The 27,276-nt window shown below is 37.7% G+C and overlaps 3 protein-coding genes across 4 annotated transcripts in view; 1 reads left to right on the top strand and 2 right to left on the bottom strand.

Moving 5' to 3' along the window:
- The window catches only part of LOC117326989 (small subunit processome component 20 homolog), a 50,240-nt gene extending 47,221 nt beyond the window's left edge, over positions 1 to 3,019 (bottom strand). For both annotated transcript variants that reach the window (XM_033883796.1, XM_033883797.1), the window contains exons 1-4: positions 2,902 to 3,019; positions 1,615 to 1,695; positions 834 to 900; positions 478 to 539 (exon numbers count right to left, since the gene is read on the bottom strand). In XM_033883796.1, the coding sequence (XP_033739687.1) occupies positions 478 to 539; positions 834 to 900; positions 1,615 to 1,695; positions 2,902 to 2,943 (252 nt within the window). In that variant the 5' untranslated portion in view covers positions 2,944 to 3,019. The remainder of the gene's footprint in view (positions 1 to 477; positions 540 to 833; positions 901 to 1,614; positions 1,696 to 2,901) is intronic.
- A 60-nt stretch (positions 3,020 to 3,079) lies between these two features.
- LOC117326990 (AP-4 complex subunit beta-1-like) lies at positions 3,080 to 7,651 on the top strand. The gene is made up of 3 exons (XM_033883799.1): positions 3,080 to 3,167; positions 4,844 to 5,079; positions 5,935 to 7,651. Exons 2-3 carry the CDS (start codon positions 4,978 to 4,980, stop codon positions 7,453 to 7,455), a joined length of 1,623 nt encoding a protein of 540 aa, XP_033739690.1. The 5' UTR covers positions 3,080 to 3,167; positions 4,844 to 4,977; the 3' UTR covers positions 7,456 to 7,651.
- Positions 7,652 to 18,556: 10,905 nt separating this feature from the next.
- On the bottom strand, positions 18,557 to 27,264 carry LOC117326988 (protein AMN1 homolog). The gene is made up of 7 exons (XM_033883795.1): positions 27,186 to 27,264; positions 25,085 to 25,217; positions 23,530 to 23,674; positions 22,882 to 23,099; positions 20,341 to 20,397; positions 19,760 to 19,871; positions 18,557 to 19,207 (listed from the first exon to the last, which is right to left on the bottom strand). The coding sequence occupies exons 1-7, from the start codon at positions 27,230 to 27,232 to the stop codon at positions 19,128 to 19,130; spliced, it is 792 nt and encodes a 263-aa protein (XP_033739686.1). The 5' UTR covers positions 27,233 to 27,264; the 3' UTR covers positions 18,557 to 19,127.
- Between the last annotated feature and the right edge of the window lie 12 nt (positions 27,265 to 27,276).

Here is a 27,276-nt window from a genome sequence, read left to right as displayed (position 1 = left end):
AAACATGTCAGTATATCATGCATAGATCAGTAACAAAGTGGCTATATTGAGAGAATGCTGGGAAACTTTTTAATCAAACAAGAGGCCCATGGGCCTTAACGGTGATCTGACTCTAAAAATCCTTGTACTATTGTAGTATTCATATTCAGTAGTAAGTATGGTGGCACTGTTGGCCATGGTAGCCATCTTGGATTTCGGACTGACCCAAAAAATAACAACACTTGGTCAGGACAATCTTAGGATCATTCCAGGCAAGTGTTAGCTCAATCCTACCAGTGGAACTTCAGAGAAGAAGTTTGAAATGTGAAAAAGTTTACGCACAGGGATGGCGCATGACGACAGACGAGGCACGATGAATATAGTTCGGTCAGATGACCTTAAAATGGAAATTAGTCCCACAAATCAGGACAATGGAACATTCTAGCCATTGACGGACTAACCAGGACAATGGAACATTCTAGTCATTGACGGACTAACCTCATTGTGGACAAGCTGGGTAAAGGACTGGACCTGATCACAGATCTCCTGTCGGAACTCAACTGAAACATAAATATAAATAACTCAATTTTAACTGAACTGACACCGAAGTGCCAAAATTCAAATCATGAAACCAAAATGTCTTAAAACTGTACAGATTCAATCATTAGATTTGAAGAAACTCTTAAACAATCATAATGATTATTTTGCTTAAGACAAGTATTTATTTATAACAATTTATCAATAAAAAGACAAAGTATAATCTAATTCATATCTATAAGCTATTACTCTAGGTAATGGAGATAATCGTTTTCAAATGAATCAAAACCACTGTACACTGTCTGGGTAATACATACGGAAGTGTGCTGTACAGTTGAGCTCCAGCCATTTTTCCAAGGCTTCCCCAAAGTAGGTGGAATGTTCCTGTCACAATCAAACAACAATTAAAGGTCAATGGGAATATATACAGTGTATATATATATATATATTCAGCAGTATACAAAATTAAAGTTTATATTAAGTCAATCTAAGAAAGTGCTTGGCTATGCAGCGTTATTGCAATATTTTGAGTACTTCTGAGTCTAATACTGTACTTTATCGGTTCCGGGTTGAAAAGACAATGAAATACATTTCCTACAAAGAAATATAATCATGTAACTGTCACACATAAAAAACATAGAAGTCAATGTAGCCAAATTTACAGATTTTTCTTTTTCAAATCTTGACATATATAACAAGCCTATTAACTTGCTTTGTATTAGATTTGTGTATGGTTGTGTGTATACCCCAGTGAGATTTGTGTACTACTCCGGTGTGTCATTAGATTTGTGTATGGGTAAGTGTACTCCAGTGAGATTTGTGTATGGGTATGTGTACCCCATTGAGATTTGTGTACTCCGGTGTGTCATTAGATTTGTGTATGGGTATGTGTACTCCAGTGAGGTTTGTGTATGGGTATGTGTACCCCAGTGAGATTTGTGTATGGGTATGTGTACCCCAGTGAGATTTGTGTATGGGTATGTGTACCCTAGAGAGATTTGTGTATTCCAGTGTCATTAGATTTGTGTATGGGTATGTGTACCCCAGTGAGATTTGTGTATTCCAATATGTCATTAGATTTGTGCATTGAGTACTTACCCCTGGTGTGTCATCATGATGTCTGATCTTGTGGATTACATCGATATTGATATCTGAAATCCGTTCAGAAAATGTCTGGAACTGCAAATTAGACAATATTATTTGTCACCATTAATAGCTCAAGACAGTGACATGTATAATTTGTCACCACATTAATAGCTCAAGAGACTGACAGTCTGTATAAAAGTTTTGAAACCAGTAATCTTGATCATAATGTCGACATAACTTCAGAATATCAAACGTGTTGCATCATATTCAACCACTCAATATGATAAAGGACAAAATGATTTTGTGCACTATAGAAAGAGAGAGCTAAAGATTGTTCTTCCATATTTAACTAAAGTTTACTGTCACTTGTTCTGCTTAAATATTAATCATAATAATATTGTATATAATAATAATGCCATAATGAACACAAACAATTTATTATACTGTAAAATGTGTTATTGAGAAAAATTTAAGTAAATTATGCCTGTATATTATTGCACCAAACCTAAATGTTATCAAACAGGGATATGATTATGATAGGAATTTTGTAGATAGATATTTAGATAATATCATAACTTTATGTAGAGAGGACATTATAGGTTTAAGAAAATATTAATTTTAGATACATTTGTATGGCCTGGGTCCATATACATTGAATTATCTTTCAGGTAATTTTTTCAAAGATATTTTTATATATTACGTAAATGAATAAACATCACATACATGAGAATTCATCATCATGATGAAGATAAATGTAAGCCAGAGTTTTTGACACAATTATACAATTTTTTTTACATAAAATCTGAGTGTGAGCACTTTTATAGATAAGTCATGATCAATATATGAAGTGTGTTTCTTTTCGAACTAGTTTTCCTGCAGGCTGCCAGTTTTTATTCAGAACTATAATTTTCTGATTAACTCAGTGTTCCCAAAAGCCATTCTCATCAATTGTACTGTCAGTTATAAGGAGCGTGGTGCAGTTTGGTTAACAGAATCTTCCCAAAACTAAAATAAGTGATCTTGCTCATTTTTGCAAATGTTATTAACTGTTACAGTTACCAGACTAGGAGTTCGGCTTAAACGTACCTGGTAACTTTAATGTTATCATATAAATAAAATTTTCTAAGTTTGAAAGTTGTTAGCGAGTTTAAAATCAGAGAAATAAATTGAAGCAGTAAACATATGATAAACACCAAAACTGTAAACACATCGAATCACATGTTACGTCTAAATACAGATCCGATGTAAAGAACCCATATTTACAAGTATAAAATCATCAACAGCATGAATTTTACTTACTCTGAACGTGTTCTCAGATCTATGGTATGAAGATTTCCCCATTTTCTCTGGAAGTTTGATAAACTTTCAACTTCGTCAATCTGTCGCATGTGGTATCATGGGCGCAGCCATCTTGCAAAAAAAGAAATTGCCTTTGATGCAAACATCCACGTGACAAGATTTTGTCAAGCATTGAGTTGACGTTGAAAGGCCTCTGGGATCTTTAATCGGGCTGTCAATGGGGAACAGAAAGTAGGGTACTGTTCAGCGTACGTGTTCTTTAAATGGTAAGACGGATCATTTTTTATTGATTTTATACCATGACATAAGAACACGTTTTTAATGTACCACGTCGTTAAACAATGCTCTAACTACCAGACGTCTGACGATCACACGAGTGCCTGCTGGCAATATACATGTATGATATCATTATCAAATGACAACTGCCTGTTCCATCGACCCCTATTTTATCGTAGTCGAAACAGTTGGACTGAGCCATTTTCGTTCATAACAGTACACCGGTACAACTTCTACTTCTTAATGATAATGACCAACTTCATCAAGAAAATGTCATGAGAGAAAGATGCAGTCGTTTCCTAAAAAAAGCCCAAAAAGATGTGTATATCTGTTATAGGTATTACTTTTGGGGGATATATACTGACAGGAGGACAGTCTTAAAAGATTCAGCTGCTGGACAGGAGGATATTATATCTGGTCCACTTAGATATTGAACGTGGAAAAAAATATTGTTTTCTAACCATGGTTTTGCAGTGTGGTAGTTGGAAGTGATTTGTGATGGATATGCCTTGATTGCTTGTTTGTTGGTACAATGTATATGGGTCTGTTGAACTGGTTGGACCAGAGTTGTTTGTTTATCAAATAATGACATCTTAGTGATTTCATGTTACATTTGGACGAGCCTTGATAAAGACTTTCAAGGCCTTCATTATTAGTATCGGCACTGAGGTCTGTCAAAATTTAATTATGCCTAAAATACACAACAATTATAACTAGACGAATCCGGAACCTCCAAACTCTTTATACATATGCGCAAACCATGTGAATTACTGGCCAGTGACATTTATCCCAGTCTCACAGTCTCACTACAATACTAAAAGAGCAAAGAATTATAAATAAGAAAAATATGATTCCTAGCTGTTATAGTATAACTAATGTTTCAGAAGCTGAACTGGACTGGGCCGAGTGCCAATGGCCAGGTAGATCACATGGTAAAAGCATCTAGAGTGCCTGGGTTCAAGTCCCTGTCTGGTCGTTGCATTTTCCTCTCCTGTTATATTTCACACTCCACTTAATACCATATACACATGGTAGCTAGGGTCTTGTGCGTGTATTCTGGTTGATGCTTTTTTGACGTTGGGAGGAATATAGTTGGAAGGGGCTGGGCTGTTCGGTAGTGGCCTGAGGTAGCTCAAATAGTTAGAGCAACCATTTACAGTTAAGAGATCTCAGGTTCGAGTCCAGGTCTTATCAGTGAATTTTCCTTTTTCTGTTACATGTGCATAATCTAGAGATAGTTCGGTACAAGGCTGCCTGTTTTTTTGCCACACACTCTTGTAACACCTCCGGCATTAGCAACTGCATGGTTCAGAAAAGCATATGATCTTATGAAATTCATCAGGAATTACTCATGATATTAGAGTAGGCCATTAGCATGTTAGGATGATTTAAGAGCTACCAAGATTGTTGAGATAAATGACCTTGACCAACTTTCAAGGTCACAGGGGCCAGATTTGCAAAATCTTCTTATATAAAATCTTAAATCATCTATCTGTATGTTTATACAAATGGTATATAAAAAATGGAACTCGGATGTCCGTTATAAGGCCCAATGGGTCAATTTTTCATGTAAGAATACCTCTCTGTATTTTTATTTATTCTTCAGCTAAAAAGTATAATTTTTTAGGAGGACGTACTGACACTATATGTTTTTGTTCCTTTGCAGGATGACTGGCCTGAGTAAAACCTGACACCTGTAGATGACCTTTGACCTACTTTACAGGATGGCTGACCTACTTTACAGGATGACTGCTTGGCCGGAGTGAGGCCTGGCACCAGCAGACGACTTCTTAGTCCCAGATGGAAAGTATTCCTGTGGTGAACCTGACGTCACTGAGATCCAGCCTTTCCACCCTCTCACTACAAAGTGATGCCCAAACTTGCAGGATAGCTCTAGCCAAGGTCAGTATCAATGACAAGTTACTGTTTATGGCAGTTTCACTTAAACTGGTTGGTGCGATAATTTTGACCTGTCTAGTTCTAGCTAAGGTTAGTATCAAGTTATTTAGTGCGATAATTTTGACACTTCTATAAAGGCAACCTGTCTATAGTGACCGTTTTGTCTGCCTCCCCTTAGGCGGTCTTTGTAGACAGGTTTGACTGTATATTACAAAGCAGGTGACTGAATATGGTCACCTACTTCAGGTCAACCTGGCATTGGCTATGTCATATCCTGCTGGAATCGAGAAATACAGGAGTTTATACCTGTTACATTGTAATTAATATTTTTTATTACAGTTTTAAATTTGAAAATCAATTTTATGATACTGAAAAAAAAATCAATTTTTTTAAATTTTTTTTTGGGGGGTTATAATTTGCTTATTGGACAAAGAAAAGTCAATCAGACTAAACAAAAAACATCACTTCATGGACAAACGAGTTCTACTTTACATGAAATATTAATTCGTTGTTACTGTAGCTTTGAATTAATGAAAAATGTCAGTTTTGATTTTTTGATGAATTATAAAAACAATATTGTATTGAGATTTGTTTTCATGGCTTCAGTAAAGACTTTTTTCAAACATTCTATAAGATACTTTCATTTTGGGAGATGTGCAATGTTTTAGACTTTGTGGATTATAAGCAGAGCATGAATATTGTAAAAAACAGAACCAACTAAAAATTTGCTAAGATATGCCACAGTTTGTGCTAGTTTAAAAAAAAATTGTTACATTAATGATAAGACTTGTTTGTTTATTGCAAAGAGAAAAATAAATTTTCAGAATAAATAATGAAAATAGTGTTTACGTCTTTCAGGTTCTTGCTGCAAAAACAAATGGCATGGATTTGACGGACATGGTTCCCAAGATATTGAAGCTTTTAGCTCATCCCGACCTCATAGCAAAGAAGATTGTATATTCTATCTTAACTGAATATGCACACAAGCAGCCTGACATTGCATTACTCGCGGTCAACACCCTGACACATGAATGTTCTCATGGCAATCCAATGGTTCGCGGCTTGGCTTTGAAAACTGTGTGTTCATTGAACCATGAAAACTTTTTCGAGTTTGGTCAGAGTGCCATTAATTCAGCCTTGCGGGACAGTAGTTCATATGTGCGGCGGGTAGCAGTGAACTGTTGTGGAAAGCTGCATTATAGATCTCCAAATATCTGTCAGGAAAGTGGATTGACGGACAAGCTGTACCACATCATCCGCGACCCAGATCCTATTGTAGCAGTCAATGCCATCATGACCTTGGAGGAAATTTTGAAGGACGAAGGAGGAATGGTTGTAAACAAAAACATTGCCCATTATATGCTGAATAAACTTGAGAGCCTGACCCCGTGGGGACAGATATACACAATGAATGTCTTAGTTAGATACACACCTAAGTCTGAAGACGAAACCTTTGACATTCTGAATATGTTAGATAAGTACTTGACTCATAACAGTTGTAGTGTGTCTCTAGCTTGTTTGAAATTGTTCAGTCGTCTAATCAAAGATCTTCCACATTTAAGAGAGGAAGTTTTAAAAAGAAGTCTAACAGGAATTTGCTCTGTCTTAACATCAGGAAACCATGAACTTATATATTGTGTCGTTGAAATTTTAGAAGAGTTTTTGGAGAATGCAGGTGGCGTCGTTTCCTCTCAGTATAAAAACCTATTCTGTAAATACAAAGAGCCTGGGTATCTGAAACAAAAGAAAATAAACCTGTTGCCGTCACTTGTTACTGAGGATAATGGGAGCGAGATTTTAGATGAACTCTGTCTTTATACCACCGATTCCTCCAAGGCTGTTTCGCTGAGTGCTATCACCGCTATGGGAGCTGTCATCATGGTCCAGCCCTCCACCGCCAAGCACTGTTTTACCAAGTTCAAGCATCTTATTGAGACAGATGTAGGATACATTCTATCCAACACCCTACAAGTCTTACAACGTATAGACATGCTCCAAGTGGAAGCTTTCACTGAACTTGTCGATCTGATAACCACCAAAATGGATCTGCTACAAGACGATGCCGGTAGATGTGCCTTCCTGGCAATACTTGGTCGCTACGGAGACAAACTTGCGGAGAGTCCGTATATCTTGGAGGATTTCCTGGAAATGTTTGGGGAAGACAACATAATGAGCCCTGTTGTACAGTTACATGTGTTGACTACCTCGGTACAGATGTTTTTCCATCACCCCGGGGTCTGTCAGGGAATGCTGGGCGGGGTTCTTGAGGCTGGTGTGGCATCTCTGGACAAGGCCGTACAGGACCAAGCGATATTTTACTATACATTGATGGCTACAGACGTTAACACTGCAAAAGAAATCCTTATGGGAATGTTGTAACCACTTTCAATGAAACTTTCAGAGCGACAATGTCCTTTTACATGTGATGACAACTGCTGAGGATCAATTTTCACAGTGACGTACCTCATACCACTGACAATATCTCGTTGAATAAGTCGGCGACAACATTAGTTGTATCGTCAACATTTGACCAGATTTGTAGCTGGTGATTACAGCCAATATTTAACCAGAAAAATGATTTTGTATATTATTCGGCACACCTTAAATGATTACCTTTTGCACCTTACTGATATAAGATGGACACAGTTACCTCAGAACAGTTTTATGTAGAAAATATCATATACAGTACATGAATGTGATCATATCCTTTAATCCATGTCTGTATGAGTGTTAGTTTACTTTCAAATCAAAAGTTTCAAAATTTTACATTCTCTCATTGTGTTCCATCAGATGAATCTGTACTTCAAAATGCAAGGGTTTGTAGTTTTTACCTTTTCTCACATAGTGTAACTTCAACATACATAGAACCATCTCCTCCATTTCATATCTACTACTAACAGGTACTATAAATGGCATGACAAATGACAAATTTTAAACTATGGCAGCTGCTAATTATTGGCAAAATTCAAACTGGAATAAGTATCTTTAGACTTTTCTTTCTTTGTTGGTATTCAGAGAAAATTCTGTTTTTTTTTATGCTGAAAAAAAATATCCACAAGACTTTTAAAAATCATTTTCAACAAATATTACAATGATTCTAATTTATTGGTCTTGAATTTCATAACCAGGATTTCTGTTGGAGCTCAGGCTGCCTGACAAATACTCAGTACTTAAGATTGTTTGAGTTTAGGCTACCTTACACATTATAATATAACCAGTACTTAAGATTGGAATAAGTCAATCAAAATATGTTAATATGATGTTAAAAGTGCTTAAAGGGGGAATGCATTCCTTCGTTCCGACATCAGAAACAAACACAATTTCTATTGATGAAATCTATGTTCGAACGATTATTATATGAGTGTTTGTGCCTACAAGTAATGAAATTAACGACGAAATGTACAGGAAAAAGGCATATTGGATACAAGTATAGTATGTCTTTGCGGTAATAAGTTGTACTTATGGTTGAATTTAGAATTTTCAGGACTTAATACTTGAAGAACTTTGGTTTATCATGAGAGTAAAACTGCCTTATTAATGTGAAGATTATAACTTTTACTACAGTACATGTATTTGAAAAAAAAATACAGTAAGTTTAATTTTGACGACCTAAACTTTATTCAAACAAAGGAGTGCCCCGTTAATAACATGTTTGTTATTGGTATGAAGCTGTTTTGGGGGAAAAAAAGAATTTAAAGTGAAGTAGATACAAAATATACTGAGTCACTTAATAGTCATGGGAGGCTTGACAATCTTTTTCACTATTATCTTCAAGTTGTGATAAATTATGTGTTTTAAATGCCCCTGCTATAGAAGTCCTAATACCAGTAACCCCCTCACAAAGCAATCTCTGTACCAGATAGTCAGATTATAACTAACTAGAAATCGTAACATAAAACTAGAAAATGTCTGTAAGACATTAATACCCTGCTGCCACCTGACAAACCGAAACAGTTTGTTGAATTGTCTGTTTCCTCACTCAAGGTTGAGTCACTCAGTCACTATAATACTTGAGGAATTTGAGTCCCGATTCACCTGCATCTAACTTTAAGTATGACCACAACACATTATCCTTTGATTTAATTCTCTATGCCTGCTGCTCCCTGGTATCCTTTGTTTGTGTGAAGTGTTTTTATGTTCTTCCCTGTTCCACTTATCAGTTCTATTGCGTTCTTTGTCCCGTCAGCAATAACAATATTACCCTTACTGTCATATACAACTGTATGAGGACCAAACTTGTCCGATGTGATCAACTGCCCAGTGTGACCAACTCCCCCAGGGCCTGTACTATCCCCTCCCCCAAGGGCCTGTATCCCCTCCCCCTGGGCCTGAATCCACTCCCCCTGGGCCTGTATCCCCTCCCCCTGGACCTGAATCCACTCCCCCTGGGCCTGTATCCCCTCCCCCTGGGCCTGTAATCCCTCCCCCTTCGTAGTGGACCAGGGGCTGGAGTGTTGGGTTGTACACAATTATTTAAAGTTGATAACGAACTACTACAGCTATGTTACCTGTAACACCACATGCTGTGATGGACCACTATCCGACCCTCCCTGGTCACACACAAACTGTATGGCCCATCTCTGACCACTCCGTAATGACTGTATGTAACACCCGGCCGTCTACTGTGTACATTGCCACCTTGTACCCTGTCTATCCCCTGTACCCACCACTACCCGACCCTCCCTGGTCACACACAGACTGTCTGGGGCATCCTCTGTAGTAAACCTTATGACTGGTGTAGATGGTGTAGATACTTCACAGACAGCCCTCTCATCATAACAACAGAACCACAGAAAAATGCATTAATCCATGAAATGAAAGTGACTTTTTGCGCAAGCCCTTAGGGATGCTACCAAACAAATGTGAGTGATATCCGTTGCTTAGTTTCAGAAAAGAAGTTGTTTAAACCAATTGACCCCTTTTTACCCTGGCCTCTGCCCCCTGGGGGACAGTTCCTTCCTTTATAAAATTTTGAATCCCTACCCAAAAGGATGTTACCAGACAAATATGAGCTGTTTCAGAGAAGAAGTTGTTCATATCAATTTAGCCAAATTGACCCCTTTTTGCCCCACCCCTCAGCCCCGTCATTTCAACAATTTTGAATCCTTAACCAAAGGAGATGCTACCAGTCAAATATTAGAGATATCCATTGCTTAGTTTCAGAGAAGAAGTTGTTATATCAATTTAGCCAAATTTGCCATATTTGGCCCCGCCCCTCAGGCCCCTGGGGGGTCAGCCCCATCATTTGTACAATTTTGAGTTGAGTCACTCAGTCACTATAATACTTGAGGAATTTGAGTCCCGATTCACCTGCATCTAACTTTAAGTATGACCACAACACATTATCCTTTGATTTAATTCTCTATGCCTGCTGCTCCCTGGTATCCTTTGTTTGTGTGAAGTGTTTTTATGTTCTTCCCTGTTCCACTTATCAGTTCTATTGTGTTCTTTGTTCCGTCAGCAATAACAATATTACCCTTACTGTCATATACAGCTGTATGAGGACCAAACTTGTCCGATGTGATCAACTGCCCAGTGTGACCAACTCCCCCAGGGCCTGTACTATCCCCTCCCCCAAGGGCCTGTATCCCCTCCCCCTGGGCCTGAATCCACTCCCCCTGGGCCTGTATCCCCTCCCCCTGGACCTGAATCCACTCCCCCTGGGCCTGTATCCCCTCCCCCTGGGCCTGTAATCCCTCCCCCTTCGTAGTGGACCAGGGGCTGGAGTGTTGGGTTGTACACAATTATTTAAAGTTGATAACGAACTACTACAGCTATGTTACCTGTAACACCACATGCTGTGATGGACCACTATCCGACCCTCCCTGGTCACACACAAACTGTATGGCCCATCTCTGACCACTCCGTAATGACTGTATGTAACACCCGGCCGTCTACTGTGTACATTGCCACCTTGTACCCCGTCTATCCCCTGTACCCACCACTACCCAACCCTCCCTGGTCACACACAGACTGTCTGGGGCATCCTCTGTAGTAAACCTTATGACTGGTGTAGATGGTGTAGATACTTCACAGACAGCCCTCTCATCATAACAACAGAACCACAGAAAAATGTATTAATCCATGAAATGAAAGTGACTTTTTGCGCAAGCCCTTAGGGATGCTACCAAACAAATGTGAGTGATATCCGTTGCTTAGTTTCAGAAAAGAAGTTGTTTAAACCAATTGACCCCTTTTTACCCTGGCCTCTGCCCCCTGGGGGACAGTTCCTTCCTTTATAAAATTTTGAATCCCTACCCAAATGGATGTTACCAGACAAATATGAGCTGTTTCAGAGAAGAAGTTGTTCATATCAATTTAGCCAAATTGACCCCTTTTTGCCCCACCCCTCAGCCCCGTCATTTCAACAATTTTGAATCCTTAACCAAAGGAGATGCTACCAGTCAAATATTAGAGATATCCATTTGCTTAGTTTCAGAGAAGAAGTTGTTATATCAATTTAGCCAAATTTGCCATATTTGGCCCCGCCCCTCAGGCCCCTGGGGGGTCAGCCCCATCATTTGTACAATTTTGAGTTGAGTCACTCAGTCACTATAATACTTGAGGAATTTGAGTCCCGATTCACCTGCATCTAACTTTAAGTATGACCACAACACATTATCCTTTGATTTAATTCTCTATGCCTGCTGCTCCCTGGTATCCTTTGTTTGTGTGAAGTGTTTTTATGTTCTTCCCTGTTCCACTTATCAGTTCTATTGTGTTCTTTGTCCCGTCAGCAATAACAATATTACCCTTACTGTCATATACAGCTGTATGAGGACCAAACTTGTCCGATGTGATCAACTGCCCAGTGTGACCAACTCCCCCAGGGCCTGTACTATCCCCTCCCCCAAGGGCCTGTATCCCCTCCCCCTGGGCCTGAATCCACTCCCCCTGGGCCTGTATCCCCTCCCCCTGGACCTGAATCCACTCCCCCTGGGCCTGTATCCCCTCCCCCTGGGCCTGTAATCCCTCCCCCTTCGTAGTGGACCAGGGGCTGGAGTGTTGGGTTGTACACAATTATTTAAAGTTGATAACGAACTACTACAGCTATGTTACCTGTAACACCACATGCTGTGATGGACCACTATCCGACCCTCCCTGGTCACACACAAACTGTATGGCCCATCTCTGACCACTCCGTAATGACTGTATGTAACACCCGGCCGTCTACTGTGTACATTGCCACCTTGTACCCCGTCTATCCCCTGTACCCACCACTACCCGACCCTCCCTGGTCACACACAGACTGTCTGGGGCATCCTCTGTAGTAAACAATATGACTGGTGTAGATGGTGTAGATACTTCACAGACAGCCCTCTCATCATAACAACAGAACCACAGAAAAATGCATTAATCCATGAAATGAAAGTGACTTTTTGCGCAAGCCCTTAGGGATGCTACCAAACAAATGTGAATGATATCCGTTGCTTAGTTTCAGAAAAGAAGTTGTTTAAACCAATTGACCCCTTTTTACCCTGGCCTCTGCCCCCTGGGGGACAGTTCCTTCCTTTATAAAATTTTGAATCCCTACCCAAAAGGATGTTACCAGACAAATATGAGCTGTTTCAGAGAAGAAGTTGTTCATATCAATTTAGCCAAATTGACCCCTTTTTGCCCCACCCCTCAGCCCCGTCATTTCAACAATTTTGAATCCTTAACCAAAGGAGATGCTACCAGTCAAATATTAGAGATATCCATTGCTTAGTTTCAGAGAAGAAGTTGTTATATCAATTTAGCCAAATTTGCCATATTTGGCCCCGCCCCTCAGGCCCCTGGGGGGTCAGCCTCATCATTTGTACAATTTTGAATCCCCACCCCATAATGATGCTACCAGGCAAATATGAGCGATATCCATTGCTCGGATTCAGAGAAGAAGTCGTTTATATCAATATAGCCAAATTGACCACATTTGGCCCCGCCCCTCAAGCCCCTGGGGGGTCAGCCCCATCATTTGAACAATTGTGAATCCCCACCCCATAGTGATGCTACCAGGCAAATATGAGCGATATCCATTGCTCGGATTCAGAGAAGAAGTCATTTATATCAATATAGCCAAACTGACCACATTTGGCCCCGCCCCTCAGGCCCCTGGGGGGTCAGCCCCATCATTTGTACAATTTTGAATCCCCACCCCATAATGATGCTACCAGGCAAATATGAGTGATATCCATTGCTCGGATTCAGAGAAGAAGTTGTTTATATCAATATAGCCAAATTGACCACATTTGGCCCCGCCCCTCAAGCCCCTAGGGGGTCAGCCCCATCATTTGAACAATTTTGAATCCCCACCCCATAGTGATGCTACCAGGCAAATATGAGCGGTATCCATTGCTCAGTTTCAGAGAAGAAGTTGTTTATATCAATATAGCCAAATTGACCCCTTCTGGCCCCGCCCCTCAGACCCCTGGGGGGTCAGCACCACCATTTGTACAAGTTTGAGTCCCCACCCCATAGGGATGCTTCTGACCAAATTTGGTCAAATTCTGATCTGTGGTTATGAAGAAAAAGTCAATTGTTGACGGACGGACGGACGCTACAGTATGGCATAAGCTCACCTTGGTCCTTGGTCCTTCGGACCAGGTCAGCTAATAAAGGGCTAGAAAATTAATTGACATGAATAAACCTAGCCTACTGATATTTGAATAGAGTAGTTATCAGCATAGTATCTGCAGAAATAACCTAAATCAACTTCAAAGTTGTATAGCCAGGTGAGCGATGCAGGCCCATTGATCCTCTTGTTACAAACAATTCAGTGTTCGATGATGGTATAGATCTATTGTTAACAAAAACATGGATATATTAGGTCATGTGACCCAAAGGGTCAGGATGACCTATAGTCATTATGCTTCATGCGTCCACGTCCGCCATTCATAAACTTTTCAAACTTCTTCTCAAGTTCCAGGTCTGAGCTCTAAGTTGCCCTAAATGATCCAGAGATGGTCCTGACCTAGTGTTATTTTTTGGGTTTATCTGAAATCAAACATGGCCGCCATGGCCACCGTCTTGAAAAACACATTTTAAACTTCTCCCATTCCACTGGCACCATTGAGCTGAAAATTGGTGGGAATGTTAAAGAAGGGGAGCAAACAAAGTGTTATTTTTCAGCCTCGTAAAAACATGACATGGCAGTGACGGTGGCCATTTTATAACATGACTGCGCAATCATGGTTTCCCTGAACATCATCTATTTCAAACTTCCCAAGTTCCACCAGTGGGATTCAGCTCTATTTCATCTACAGTCAAGGTCAAAGGGGTCAAATATGCTTTAATTAAATCTTTAAACAGCTTTTTCTCAATAACTGACGGGCCAAGGGAGTTGATTTTCGGTGTGTATCATGAAGAGATGAAGGACTACCAATTTAGTTTGTTTAAACGAATGACCTTGACTTCTATTCTAAGTCAAAGGGGTAAATTGGCTAAAAAAAAATTTAATGACTTCTTCTCAATAACCAAGAGGCCCAGGGACTTGATATTGGGCCTGTAGCATGTTGAATGAAGGGTTCCATGTTTGTCTGATGAATGAAGTCATAGTGGTCAACTATGTTAAAATCTTAAACAATGATTTCTCGCTAGCCAAGAGACTCCCGAGACCTGATATTAGGCCAAACATTTGCTTCATATATCACTACTTGTCAAAAGGTCCAGAATGAATTTGAACCAAATTTGGTTAGAAAGATCCTTGGGGGAAGAGGAACAGATTTTGCATATATGGTGGCTGGGACACCACAAAGTGTTCAGATACCAAACTATTGCAATATGTTACTACAAAATTCTAATCATGATTTGCGAATTGAGAATATAATATATTATGTTTCAATATCTAATTCTACTAATGATCAATAAACTGATACAACATGTGTACACCAGTCAATAAAAAGATTTATTTTCCTCAAATCTTACTGTTTTACATAAAAAAAAAAACCAACTTGTCATGGTGTTTCAGACAGCACTGCCTAATAAATACACAAACATAAATGGATATTTTTTATAATTTTAAAAGGCGATAACTGTTTATCAAATACCTATATGCATTAAGAAAAAAATGAAAAAATTCAGTCAAAATTTTGTATCATATATATATATGTCCAATACAAACTTACAAACTAAAGATGTGTACAAAATTGTAATATTATAAGCTTAATTCCTAGCATGATTCAAAAGACGCTGGGATTGAATCTGAGTAGCGGAGCCATGTTAATTGTCTTTTGTGAAAATGATAATGTACCTTAAAGTATATATAGCATATACCTGTAGGTTGTATCTTATCAAATATTAACTTTGAAATGTTGTCATCTATGTTTTTAACCGAAAAATAGTGCATTTGATTCACATACAAATACAAGAAGAGAAAAACTGGAGCGTTTTGTCCTTTTTTTTTACAGCACACGCTTAAAAACACATATTTCAGCGGTTAATCTTATTTTAGCGGGTAATCTTATTTTAGCGATTTTAATCTTGAAACATTGCGCTAAATTATGATTTCGCTAATTACATTATCAATGTGTATTCCTACTGAAAATAAGAAAATGTGCTAATTCTTCATTGCAATAATTTGTTATAATTTGGAAATGCCCGAATACTTTAATGCACCAAAATTAATAATTTACAGTATGACTGTAATTCTTTCTAGATCAAAGAGAAAAGAGAAAATTGTGTTAAGCAGCCAATTCACAATGGCGCCATCGTTTTAGAATACATATGCACATCAAATATCACACTATAATTGATCCTCATTCTCTTATTGTTTTTAACAAAAAATCTAATACATTTTACTGTCTACTTAACCTGCTCAAAGAGCATGTGTGCTTATGCTGTGGTGTGGCGGCTATCATCCATCCATCCGTCCGACCTGCATCAGCTTTTCCTTTAAACAACTTCTCAATAACCAAGAGATCCCAGATGTGTGATATAAGGTCTGTAGCATGCTGGGTGAAGAGCAACCAGGCTTGTTCAAATGAATGACCTTGACCTACATTCATGGTCACGGAGGTCAAATGTGTTAAAATCTATCAACCGCAACTTAGAAAAGCTCATTTCAACCCAAATCAAATTATTGCTACATATTTCACTCCCAGTTCACAGATAGTCCATCGCTGGCTAAAATATGTTGAAGCAAAGGGCACTGCAGTACATGTGTAGCCTGATTGTGCACTAAGAACACATTGGGGCAGTAATCACCTGACAAATGATATTACCAATCATTATACACACTATAACCCTGAATCCTGGTTAGCCGGTAAGTTTTGAAATAAAACCAACAATATAATGCCATAGAATAATATCAACTTTATTTTCAGTATGAAAACTTTATAAATATAATGAATAGGAACAAGGGGCCACATTAGCTCAGTCTGTTAGAGTACCCGCTGAAGATCTGAGGTGCGTGATTAGACGCTCCCTGCCCTGTCAGTTTGTGTTTCTCAGTTCTGTACTGTCGTGGTTATATATCCTTGGGCAAGACACTTTACCCTAACTGCTCAGGATGGTATGTGACGGGCCTCCCATATGTTGGTTAGTGAGGTAATCACCAACTACTACAAGGAGTGCTCATATCAAAATGACCCTGGTTGTTCATGGGATAATAAACCCAGCAAACAAATAAACAAACAAACCTTTCAAGTCAAAAAGGAAGTGCACTTGTACTGATTAAATGATAGTCACATATCAGTACAATAAAATACAGGTACTCTTAGCTTAAAACACATAGCAAAATATTCCAGAGACATCTTGGCACTCACCATAGCATGATCTTTATTAGTTCTTTATACATTCTCAAAGTTTGATATAAATTTTTTTCTCCTCTTTCCTCTTATTTGCTATCGACATGTGGTCTTCACAAGATATGACTGTACTTTTCTTCTTCTGATCAGTCCCAAAATTTAACATGCCTTGGACAAATAGAGATAAAGAAAAACAAATTTTCAGAAAAATGATAAGCTTTATCAAAAATCTCAGATGGCAGCCTCGATCAATTCGGCCATTTTCTTTTCAAGTCAGTTTAAAATTGAATACCGGATAATTAATGTTCAAGAGGATGAGTGAAACCTACATATGACATGGGAATGATCCATGTAGCACTTCCTGTAAAAATCCAAGATGGCTGCCTATCGGCCATTTTGTTTTTTGTTCAATCTCAATTAACATGCATACCTGGAACTAAGGGGAAAATGTGTGTGAAATTTGAAAAATAGAATAATATTTCACCTCCTGTGTAAGACAGAGATCTTAAGGAGAGGGGGGAAGATTCTTAGGTTGACAAACAATGCTTATGATCCCATTGTCTTGCCTCCAAGGGGCAGGTGAATGATTATTTTTTTCTTACCCTGTCAGCCTTCATACATATGATTGACATTACATCAATGCAAGACATTGCTGACATGTTGTCATTGTATTATTACCATCATATAATACTATTGTTGAGAATTAGCAATCCCCTGTCTTAAGGAAATCTCACACAAGTAAAAGTGTGGATACTGTCACCTGTCCAGAGTTATAAGGAAATCTCGTTAGTGTGGATACACCTGTCCATGGTAAGGTAAGGAAATCTTACACAGGTAAAAGTGTGGATACACCTTTCCATGGTAAGGTAAGAATATCTCGTTACAGTAATAGTGTGGATACACCTGTCCATGGTAAGGTAAAAATAGCTCGTTACAGTAATAGTGTGGATACACCTGTCCATGGTAAGGGAAATTACCCTTCCAGTTAATATCTCAAGAAATAGTGATATAAAGAATTGTGTAAGAAAGACCACAAAAGAATCGCAACCAGAAGATCATTATCGGATAATGGTGGGCTATAACTGCTAAATATATGAACGCTTTATAATGATGTGCTGTGATGATTAACAAGTGTTATACATACATAAATCCAATACTGTAATAGTTCATGGGTGGAATGTTTACGTCAACATTCAACAAATTATCAAACAAGATACCTTAGTATAACAACTGCTGGGGTTTACATTGTAAGACTTTCTGATACATAAATTTTATTCAGAAAATTATGTTTTATTTCCTAAAACAAAGACAATGAGGCCTACAACTCGGTGCTTTGTAGGTGGGGACTGATACTTAAATTCTTAGTTTTTAACAAGACAGTATTTAGTTTAAGAAAGTGAGTATTTGTGGACATGTTTTTGTCTTTCAAAACGTGAATTGGGAAAGTTTCTGCCAAAATAAGTCTCTGCTAATTGATACTAAGTATGCTGATGATACGGTGATTGAAACGACATGTTACCTACCGGCAACTAGGCAAATGGTCGTTATTGTGAATTTATTTCCTTGTGCTAATTATTTAAAGATCAGCCAATGTTTAAATGTAGTTAACATTTCAATAAGTAATCTGTCACATTCGATACTCCGTTGATAACATTGTCAGTGTTATTTTCACTTTTTCTGTCCGAGATATTACGATGTCTGTTTCACTGTCAAGTAGATCTCGAGGTCGTTTATGCGCTTAACATCAAAGGCAGTACAGAGCTGAAATTTTCATCACTGGCACTTTACAAGTGCCCTGAGGGCAGTATACTAGTCTTAGAACTATAACCTAAACATCTAAACTTAGTTTAGAGATTACAAATTTTTTTTTTTTTTTTAAATATCGAATTAATTACCAGGTAATTTCTTTCAATAATACTTTGCTGTAGTGAATGTCTCGGCGAAATATAAAGGAACTCCAATTTGGAAAAATGCTGTATAGCATGAAGGCATTGTCTTAATGAGAGTGTCTTACTCATACTGGATCGAGTCTGCTGCTCACAACCTCCAAGGTGATGCAATATCTTTGGCACAAATGGTCAGCACTTTTAGACTAATGGTCAGCTGAACATTCCACTGGTCAGTTGTCCAAGGTGTTAAGCCATTGTTATCTATGGCCAATGTATAGTCCAAGCGACTTGTTATGTGGTTACCTATTGGTCAATATATAGTCCATGTGACTTGTTACGTGGTTACCTATTGGCCAATATATAGTCCATGTGACTTGTTACGTGGTTACCTATTGGTCAATATATAGTCCATGTGACTTGTTACGTGGTTACCTATTGGTCAATATATAGTCCATGTGACTTGTTTCATGGGTGTTTTCCGATCTAGGGTCAGCTGCTCTAATGCTTGTCTTGATTGCTCTGAAAAAACAACACAAAAACCATAATGTAATCTATATATTAAGTATAACAAAATCTTTCGGCATTTCAACTATCTCTTAATTTGTTTATACTTGTATGTGTGGCAGGTTTTAATTATACATAGTGATATGGTCGCCTTCTAGCTTCAGGCTAGGGAGAATTTCAACTTAGCTCAGTTGGAGAGTCGCTGATTCCATCCCCGGTTGAGGCACACTACTCTCTTCCCTATTACATTTGGTGCCGTTGACCACTCCAAGTGTAAGCTATAGGAGATTGAGAGGTTAAATATTGGAGATAGAACCTGGGTTGTGTGTTCGGGGGCGAACACATTTGAAAGGGGGGAGTAGTGTGGCAGGTTTTAATTGTAAATAGTGATATGATCGCCTACTAGCTTCATGCTGGGGGGAATTTCCCTTTAGCTCAGTCGGTAGAGTGACTGACCAGTAAGCTGAGAGTCGCTGGTTCGATCCCTGGTGGAGGCACACTACTCTCTTTCCTGTTACATATGTAAAGGGAGACACTCTAAACACAGCCGCTATATAAATGATGTACCTGTGATTTTGGGACAGCCATGGAATAGAAGGATGGAGATCTGTGGGCAGAACTGTAAAACGCCTTCCACCGCCTCGTCTGTTAGGTTAACACAGCCATCCATGTGTACCTCCTGTGTAGTTAAAATCCATGGATTACATTAACATCTTAAGTTAATAATGGAATTCTTTGTACACTTTAAGAAAAGACAATAATATAGCGAATTTTTCGTTTTATAAAACAAATACAAAATTTGAAGATTACAATAGCACTATAAATATTGATCCCATACCTCACAATTTTTGTCTAATTTTTTTGTGTTTGAACAATTAATACAAGTTCGAAATGTTCCTATACCCAAAAGTTAAAGAACCGAGATACCATTGTGATCATTTACGATTTCTAATTAATTAAAAAAAAAGACGCTGAATTAAATTGTATTGAAAGAATTTAAACATCCTAGCTCATGTACTCTATGGACTTTTTTTGTCTGATTATACCATGGAAATTCATACACTTGACTTGTGTTACTGCATGCTTTCTGTGTAAAAAAAACTCACAGGTGAATGTTATTGTAACAATATTATGTAAATGAACAATACCTTCAATGTTTTAGAGCAGTTTCCAGTGACAAGGCCAATCACACCGTTGTCTGTCACCTGGTAAAAGTTAGACAAGATAAACATGGAGTTAGTTCAGGCTTAACCAAGTGTCCTCTTACAAGAGGCCCAATGGGCCTGCGTTGCCCACCTAGTATTCACTTTTTTGATGCCCTTCAGTTGATCAAAAGAACTTGATTCTAGACCTCTCAGTTAATTATAAATAATGTTTTAACAAATTTGCCCCCTGTGACCTTGAATACAGTTTAAGGTCATTTCTTAAATTGATGTAAGCTTTGTTGCGCTTTAGAAACCTGCCAGTCAAATATCATGATTCTATGACTTACAGTTTTTTGAGAAGAAGTTGTTTAAAAGTCTTAATAAATTTTGCCCGTTACCTTAAAGGGACATCACGGTAAACCAATTTTTATTTTGTATTTTTTCATATTATTGGGTATATCTTTAAAAAAAATATCCTTATGAACAATAACCATTCGAATTTGATGATATATGTATATAAAAAACATCAATTATTAATTATAAAAAGGTTATCACAATTCGTTGATCAATAGTCTGAATATGCAAATTTTGTGACATATACGATAACACGCATGCGCACAACACACTAAAACACCTGAAAACAAAAATGGCTTCCAATGTGAATCGACTGCGGTTGAAAACGATAACAGCTTCCGCAATGAAGAGAATAATTGGAAAATGGGTCAAACACAATCCTAGAATTAAACTGGGGAAGCAGTACAATACAGTTCAAACATGAAAACAGCAGTAATATGGACGCTGCTCATATTCTGCTTGATTGCTGGATAGTAGGTCATGACAATCTCGGTAATATTTACACAAACTCGGTAATATATTTATACAGTCTGTACCAGTACATCGCTACTGTCACTATACTATATGTACGGTGTTTACACTTATTTACACATAAATATATGTGCCGGAATATATACAGAACGTGTTATTTAACATTTAAACCACTGTATAATATCGTTGTCCAACTAATCCAATTCGCCTTGTAAACTATCGTGTGTTTGTGTTGCCTCGATTTCAAAACAGTTACGTGATGATTTAAAAATAATTTCCGCGCTAAATTTAGAGGGGGATTCCCAACTAAATCAAGTGGTCAAGCTGGACATGAGGATCGACTGTGAACATTGGGACAGCACAGAAACATAACTGGAAAGGAACAAAACACGTACATTCATTGAAAATTACAACGTTTTTACCGTGATGTCCCTTTAAATGCGGGTCAAGGACATTTTCTTTTTGAAAATTTTGTAGGACAGTCCCATCCCAAGAACCTAAAAGCCAAATATCATGATTATAGGCCTTTTTTGTTTTTGAGAAGTTGTTTGAATGTTTTAACAAATTTAACCCCAGTGATCTTGGAATATGGGTCAAGGTCATTTATTTTCACAAAATTTGTGGGGCTTCATCCCAGGAACCTAGCAGCCAAATATGATTTAAGGCTTTTTCGTTTATGAGAAAAGTTGTTTGAATGTTTTAACAAATTTGACCCCTATGACCTTGAATATGGGTCAAGGTCATTTCTTTTTGCAAACTTAGCGGCACTCCATCCACGGAACATATAAACAAATATCATGATTCTAAGCTGTATAGTTTTTGAGAAAACATTGGAGAAAATATTGAAACCAGAGCCCCACCCGATTTGCACTCTTCTCCTAGAATATATCTTCCGGTCACTCGATTTGTAGCTCTTCTGCTTCTGAAAGATCTTCTACCTCTTCCGTCTCGAAGCTGGAAGATTTATCTTCCAAGATGGCGGCGACCATGTTTAAGTGTGCGAGTGATGACTTTCACTAGAAAAGGATTTATGACACAAACTTGCATGTATTTGTGTCATAGTGTTTGAGAAAACTTAAAAACTTGTTTGTTTTGGGTTATATTCTTCCAGTTTACTCGATAAACATATAACAGAATGTGATCTTCTAAGAAGGCTTCTCTTCCGAGAAGGGTGCAAATCGAGTGGGGCTCAGACAGACGATGGCCAACCGCACCATGGCAAATCTATGTATAATGCATGTATTGGTATATGGTACACAGTGTTCAAGTATCTATTTGTATGATACTGACAGACAAATGTTAACTTGCACAGGATTATGTAAAGGATTATGTACAGTATCTTCATTTTGTATCAAAATATATAGGAGAAAATATTTCAATAATTTGCTACCGGGGGCAGTACAAATTTTATCCCTGTCCTCATATGACCCTGGCTGTTGTGAGCTAGGACTTTAAACCCCTAAAACAAATTTCATCACAAGTTATTTAAATTCTATAAAATCAAGTTTAAAATCAACAGTTTGAAGGAATAAGAGATACGTAACATGATTTTCAATTAATATTTCTAATTATCTTAACACTATAATGTTAACAATATTTTTAAAAGTCGTTACTACCAACTGTTCATTTCAAAACTTGATGTTAAAGATTTATTTTAAGAATCACTTGTGATGAAATTTGACAAACACAAAGCTTATTATTGCAAACATGACATATTACTTTTGTCTTTGAGAAGTTGATACTTTTGAGAAAGTGTGAGTTTTGTCCCAGCGACAGAAGTGACTGGTCCGTGAGCTGATGACATCCCCCGATGTTGAGTAGGCGGAGCTGCGGACAGGAAGTGGATAGGGCAATAACTGCGTCGTCTGTAAGGTTGATACACCGCCGTAGGTAGACTGTCTGAAGCTGTGCACATGCTTGTGCCACATTTACTATACCTGTAAATCAATTCTTCATTGATTAATGTTTTCTCCATTATCATTCACATATTTGTTTCCAATATTTTTTACTTATTCAAAATTATTTTGTCCCCCCCCCCCCCCCCCCCCCCCCCCCTCCCTTCTCCAACCAGGGTGTGATATCTCTGTCACCTCCTCAAGTGTGATATCTCTGTCAACCTCTAGGGTATGACAGATTGCACTTTAATCACATCATGAACATTGTGCTGTAATGCAATAATATTTTTCAATATTAGAAGATGGATGGCCCGCCATTAGCTCGATCACCAATCCTTCAGACCAGATGAGTAAAAACTAGATGATCACAAATAAATTTCAATTCTTTGTGAAATTCTGTCTATAATGATCAATAATATCCAATTCTTTCATCAACTGCAATTAAATGAATAATATTGAACATTGTAACTACCTTCAGATGTTATCTCACTACGGGACAGTTTTGCCGAGTTGAGATCTAACTTTTTCAATTGTGAACATTTTGTGAGATGCTGCAACCCAGTATCAGAAACTTCACATTCACTCAGGTCCAACACTTTCAGGTTTTCATGTAAAACCTACAGAGAAAAAAAACTTTCTGAGTACAGTAAAATAACTGAAAATACAGGATAACAAACGAGCATAAAAACTTTCGTTTTAAAGAAATAGCTTGAGAGAAACCCCAAAAGAATTCTGAAATCATTACCGTGTTGGATTGTACCAGTGTAGTTTTCTTTTTTTTAACCCAAGGCTGTGAATTTTTTTTGTTACATAAAAAATATCTTAATGGAAATTTTTTTTTGTTTTTTTTCCACCCAGATTTCCCTTGAAAACTTTCCCTGAACACTAGTTTTATCATGTACACCCCTTTTTTGTTTTTATAAGTACAAAGTGTGCTTATTAGGTGGAGTATGGTATTAAGATTTGCTGATTAATTCTTGGGATGAATATTCTAAATGGTATTATGCTATTATCCATCAGGAACTACTTTTCAAAATATTATCAACTGTGACACTGACCAAAGATGTACAAAAACAAATTTTCTAACATTAATTTTCATCTGTTACAGAAAATTTGAAGCTTTGGATCCAATGAATATATATTTGTTTAGTGTATGAATGTTTACAGTGTGACAATTTCACAGTAAAACAAAGTCGACTGATTTACAGTATAGTTTTTTCAGTAGGGGTTTAATTTATGGTTTCCTTAATTTTGATAGCTTAATTATGTGTGAGGTTTATTTCCGCAAATTTTTTTCTTTTTCATCTGTTCCATAAATACAATATAAATCACAAAATATGTGTGGGGGGGAGAATTTTCATTGTCGGAGGGCCTTTATGCATTTGGTGTTAATCCCCTCGCCCCATTGCGTAAATTTCCATATTACATTACATTTAAGCATTGAACGGCTTTCAGTTGGCATTCATAGTCAATATGAATGCCAACTGAAAGCCGTTCAATGCTTATATATATTTTTTTTTTTTGAAATTTTCAAATTCAAATTTCAGTTGGCAGTTCATAAGCTGGTGAACTCGCAACTGAATTGGTAGGGTTATATAGTGGCAGTGCCATACAATGGAAAATATTGCCCATTGAAGGTCAAGGTATAATCTGGTATTTATTCATTCATGAAATCAACACCTTTATATTTATATTATATATACGCTGCATACAAATAATGTGTGTGATATATGAACAAGTAAATATAATAGAAGTTATTACCTCCCTTAACCAGTATAACGTACTGCTTATCATTGACCAATCTATGAACATATTTATAGCATTATTTACTTTAATCTGTTCTATTAACCTAAATTTCGTCTCTTTTGTTCATAACCTGAAAAGTTGATGTAGTATATAGGCTTAACCTGCTATCTAATTAATCCAATTGTATGTTTTTGCACAATAAAGAATTGTCAGTTTTGAAACCTTTTTTTTTATTTCTAGAAGTGCATGCATGAGTTGATTTCAAAATAATAAAAACAAACCTTTGATATGTTTGTGTCTGTGACAGAGCCTCGTTTTGACATTAGATAAAGGCATTTGTCCTTGAGGTTGCCTGGCAACATCTCTATACCATCCACCCTGGTAGACAGATTACCCACCAGACAGTCCACACACCTATAAAATATAAAAATGTTATAACTTAATGTATTTTAGAACAATACAGCATAACAAGTTATAATTTTATATTAGTAATCATTATTGGCTCCGATTGTAAGTGAGTGAGGAGACAAATGTGGGAGGAAACTGGAAAACACAAGGAGAAAATCAATATGGTCAGGTAACCCCCAATACCAATTTCATGTCCGAATAGAGGAATCTAACCCTGGTCTTATTACTGTAAAAAGGCAGACAAGTGTGTAACCGCTGTGCCAATACTTCATGTAAATTGTGGTTGTTATTTTTAAGAATGTATCTTTACATATATGTCGTTGTATTTTCTATTTTCTATGTGTTATTTCATTTACGAGTACTTTATTGTTGGAGGCACAGTGATCTTTTGGTAGAATGCAGTATAGACATTGACTGATCATTGTCCTTTATTGGGGCTGCAGTATCCAAGTGGTTAAGGTGTCCCGACACTTTATCCCTAGCCCTCCACCTCTGGGTTGTGGGTTCGAAAGCTACGTGGGGCAGTTGCCTGCAGGAACTGACCATAGGCCGGTGAGTGTTCTGGCTTTCCTCCATCCTCCAAAACCAGGAGGTCCTTAAATGACCCTGACTGTTAATAGGACGTTAAACATTAAAGTCCTTGAATGCAATACTTTACTCTGCTGTACTCAAGTCCACTCAACTGTAAATTTGTATGTGGTAGAGCAGCGAAAGAAATGTTGTGTGTAAGCTGTTAGCCTTAAAATGGCAGCTCCGGCTGTATGCTCTCAAGGTAGTTGAGAAAGACATTGGCTGGTTACTAATTATAAAGGCCCAATAACCCAGGATTATAATTTGTGAATCGCTTTGAGATGGCTATTAATCTCTATATCTTGCTGTGGTAAATGGGATATACAAACTTCAAATTAATAATATTATTATTATTGTTGTATTTCCAATGTAATTGTCTTTATGAAGCACACAGTTGGATTCATTAAATGGACCAGGCTTATATGCATGGTTCGTCTAGAATTTGGAGGTCCTGCAGGGCATGCATCCAGTGGACCCTTGACAGTATGTTTTCGACACCCCAAAATGAGATCCGACTCTTGAGATGAAAGGACATACGTGTCTATTTGATGTATGTGTTGTCCATTTAGAACCTTCTGAGAGAGTGATTTGACTTCTGAAATTAAATTGCTATAAAAAAGACAAGGGTAATGACCTGGTCCCAGGTTCAAATCCTGGTCTGGCCATTGCATATCCACTCCTGTTACTTTTGGCTCCCAACTAAATAACCACTGAGGTGGAATTTATGGTCTTGTGTGTGTCTTTGGGGTAAAAACATTTGTTGAAGGAGGGAGGAGTGTAGTGGGACAGAAAGTGGACTGGGCTGAACCTTGGTGGTCAGGTATAGCTCAAATGATTAGAGCAACTGTATAGAGTTGGGATGTACGTCCATTAGGTCTGAGTTTCACTGCAATTTTAATTGTTAGTCTTTTTTCCAAAATTTGATAATGTACCTTCTGAGAGGAACCATACATATATTAAGTCCTTTACATATCAATTATGATCATATGACTGATGGTTAAAAAACCCAGAAAAATGATGTTGTATAAAGTTCTTTTTGATAATCACCATATTGAAGATTTGAGTGACCGAAAAATGTGTAAATCGCTAAAGAGCATCTTGTTATCGACAATGGTGAACTCATTAATTTACACAATTGGCTAATGCAAATAGTAAAGGTACTGTACATATTATTGTGTTTCACGTCTTTTATTCCGAAAAAAAGTCTTATGTATTATGAAAATCACACTGAATTCGTTTTAAAAATAATCTCCGCACACAGGAAGTATTTTTTGGGGAGGGTAGGAGTGGGGGCAGACCGGCCATATCGACATCATATTGATTCCTTCGGCGCTCAGACACCTTTATGCGTGCATATTAAATTTTGCAAAGCTCTGCCACCGTAGCAATGTTGAATATACCCACCCATCTAGCAGTGTTGTAACTTTTCCATAAATGCAAAATGCCGCCATATTGTTTGTACTAGTTACTCGTGGAATAATGGCCAATGAAATGT

This window comes from Pecten maximus, chromosome 5, assembly GCF_902652985.1.
Source record: "Pecten maximus chromosome 5, xPecMax1.1, whole genome shotgun sequence".
NCBI classification, from domain to species: Eukaryota; Metazoa; Mollusca; class Bivalvia; order Pectinida; family Pectinidae; genus Pecten; species Pecten maximus.
Note: the sequence above shows the minus strand (reverse complement) of the source record. Positions and strands in the feature narration are given on the sequence as shown.

Coding starts and splice junctions, on each gene's coding strand:
- LOC117326990 (XM_033883799.1), top strand. CDS start 4,978: ATGGAAAGTATTCCTGTGGTGAACCTGACGTCACTGAGATCCAGCCTT. Junction 5,080..5,934: donor GCAGGATAGCTCTAGCCAAG/GTCAGTATCAAT, acceptor TACGTCTTTCAG/GTTCTTGCTGCAAAAACAAA.
- LOC117326988 (XM_033883795.1), bottom strand. CDS start 27,232: ATGGCGGCATTTTGCATTTATGGAAAAGTTACAACACTGCTAGATGG. Junction 23,675..25,084: donor CAGACACAAACATATCAAAG/GTTTGTTTTTAT, acceptor TTTTCTCTGTAG/GTTTTACATGAAAACCTGAA. Junction 19,208..19,759: donor TGGCTGTCCCAAAATCACAG/GTACATCATTTA, acceptor TTGTTTTTTCAG/AGCAATCAAGACAAGCATTA.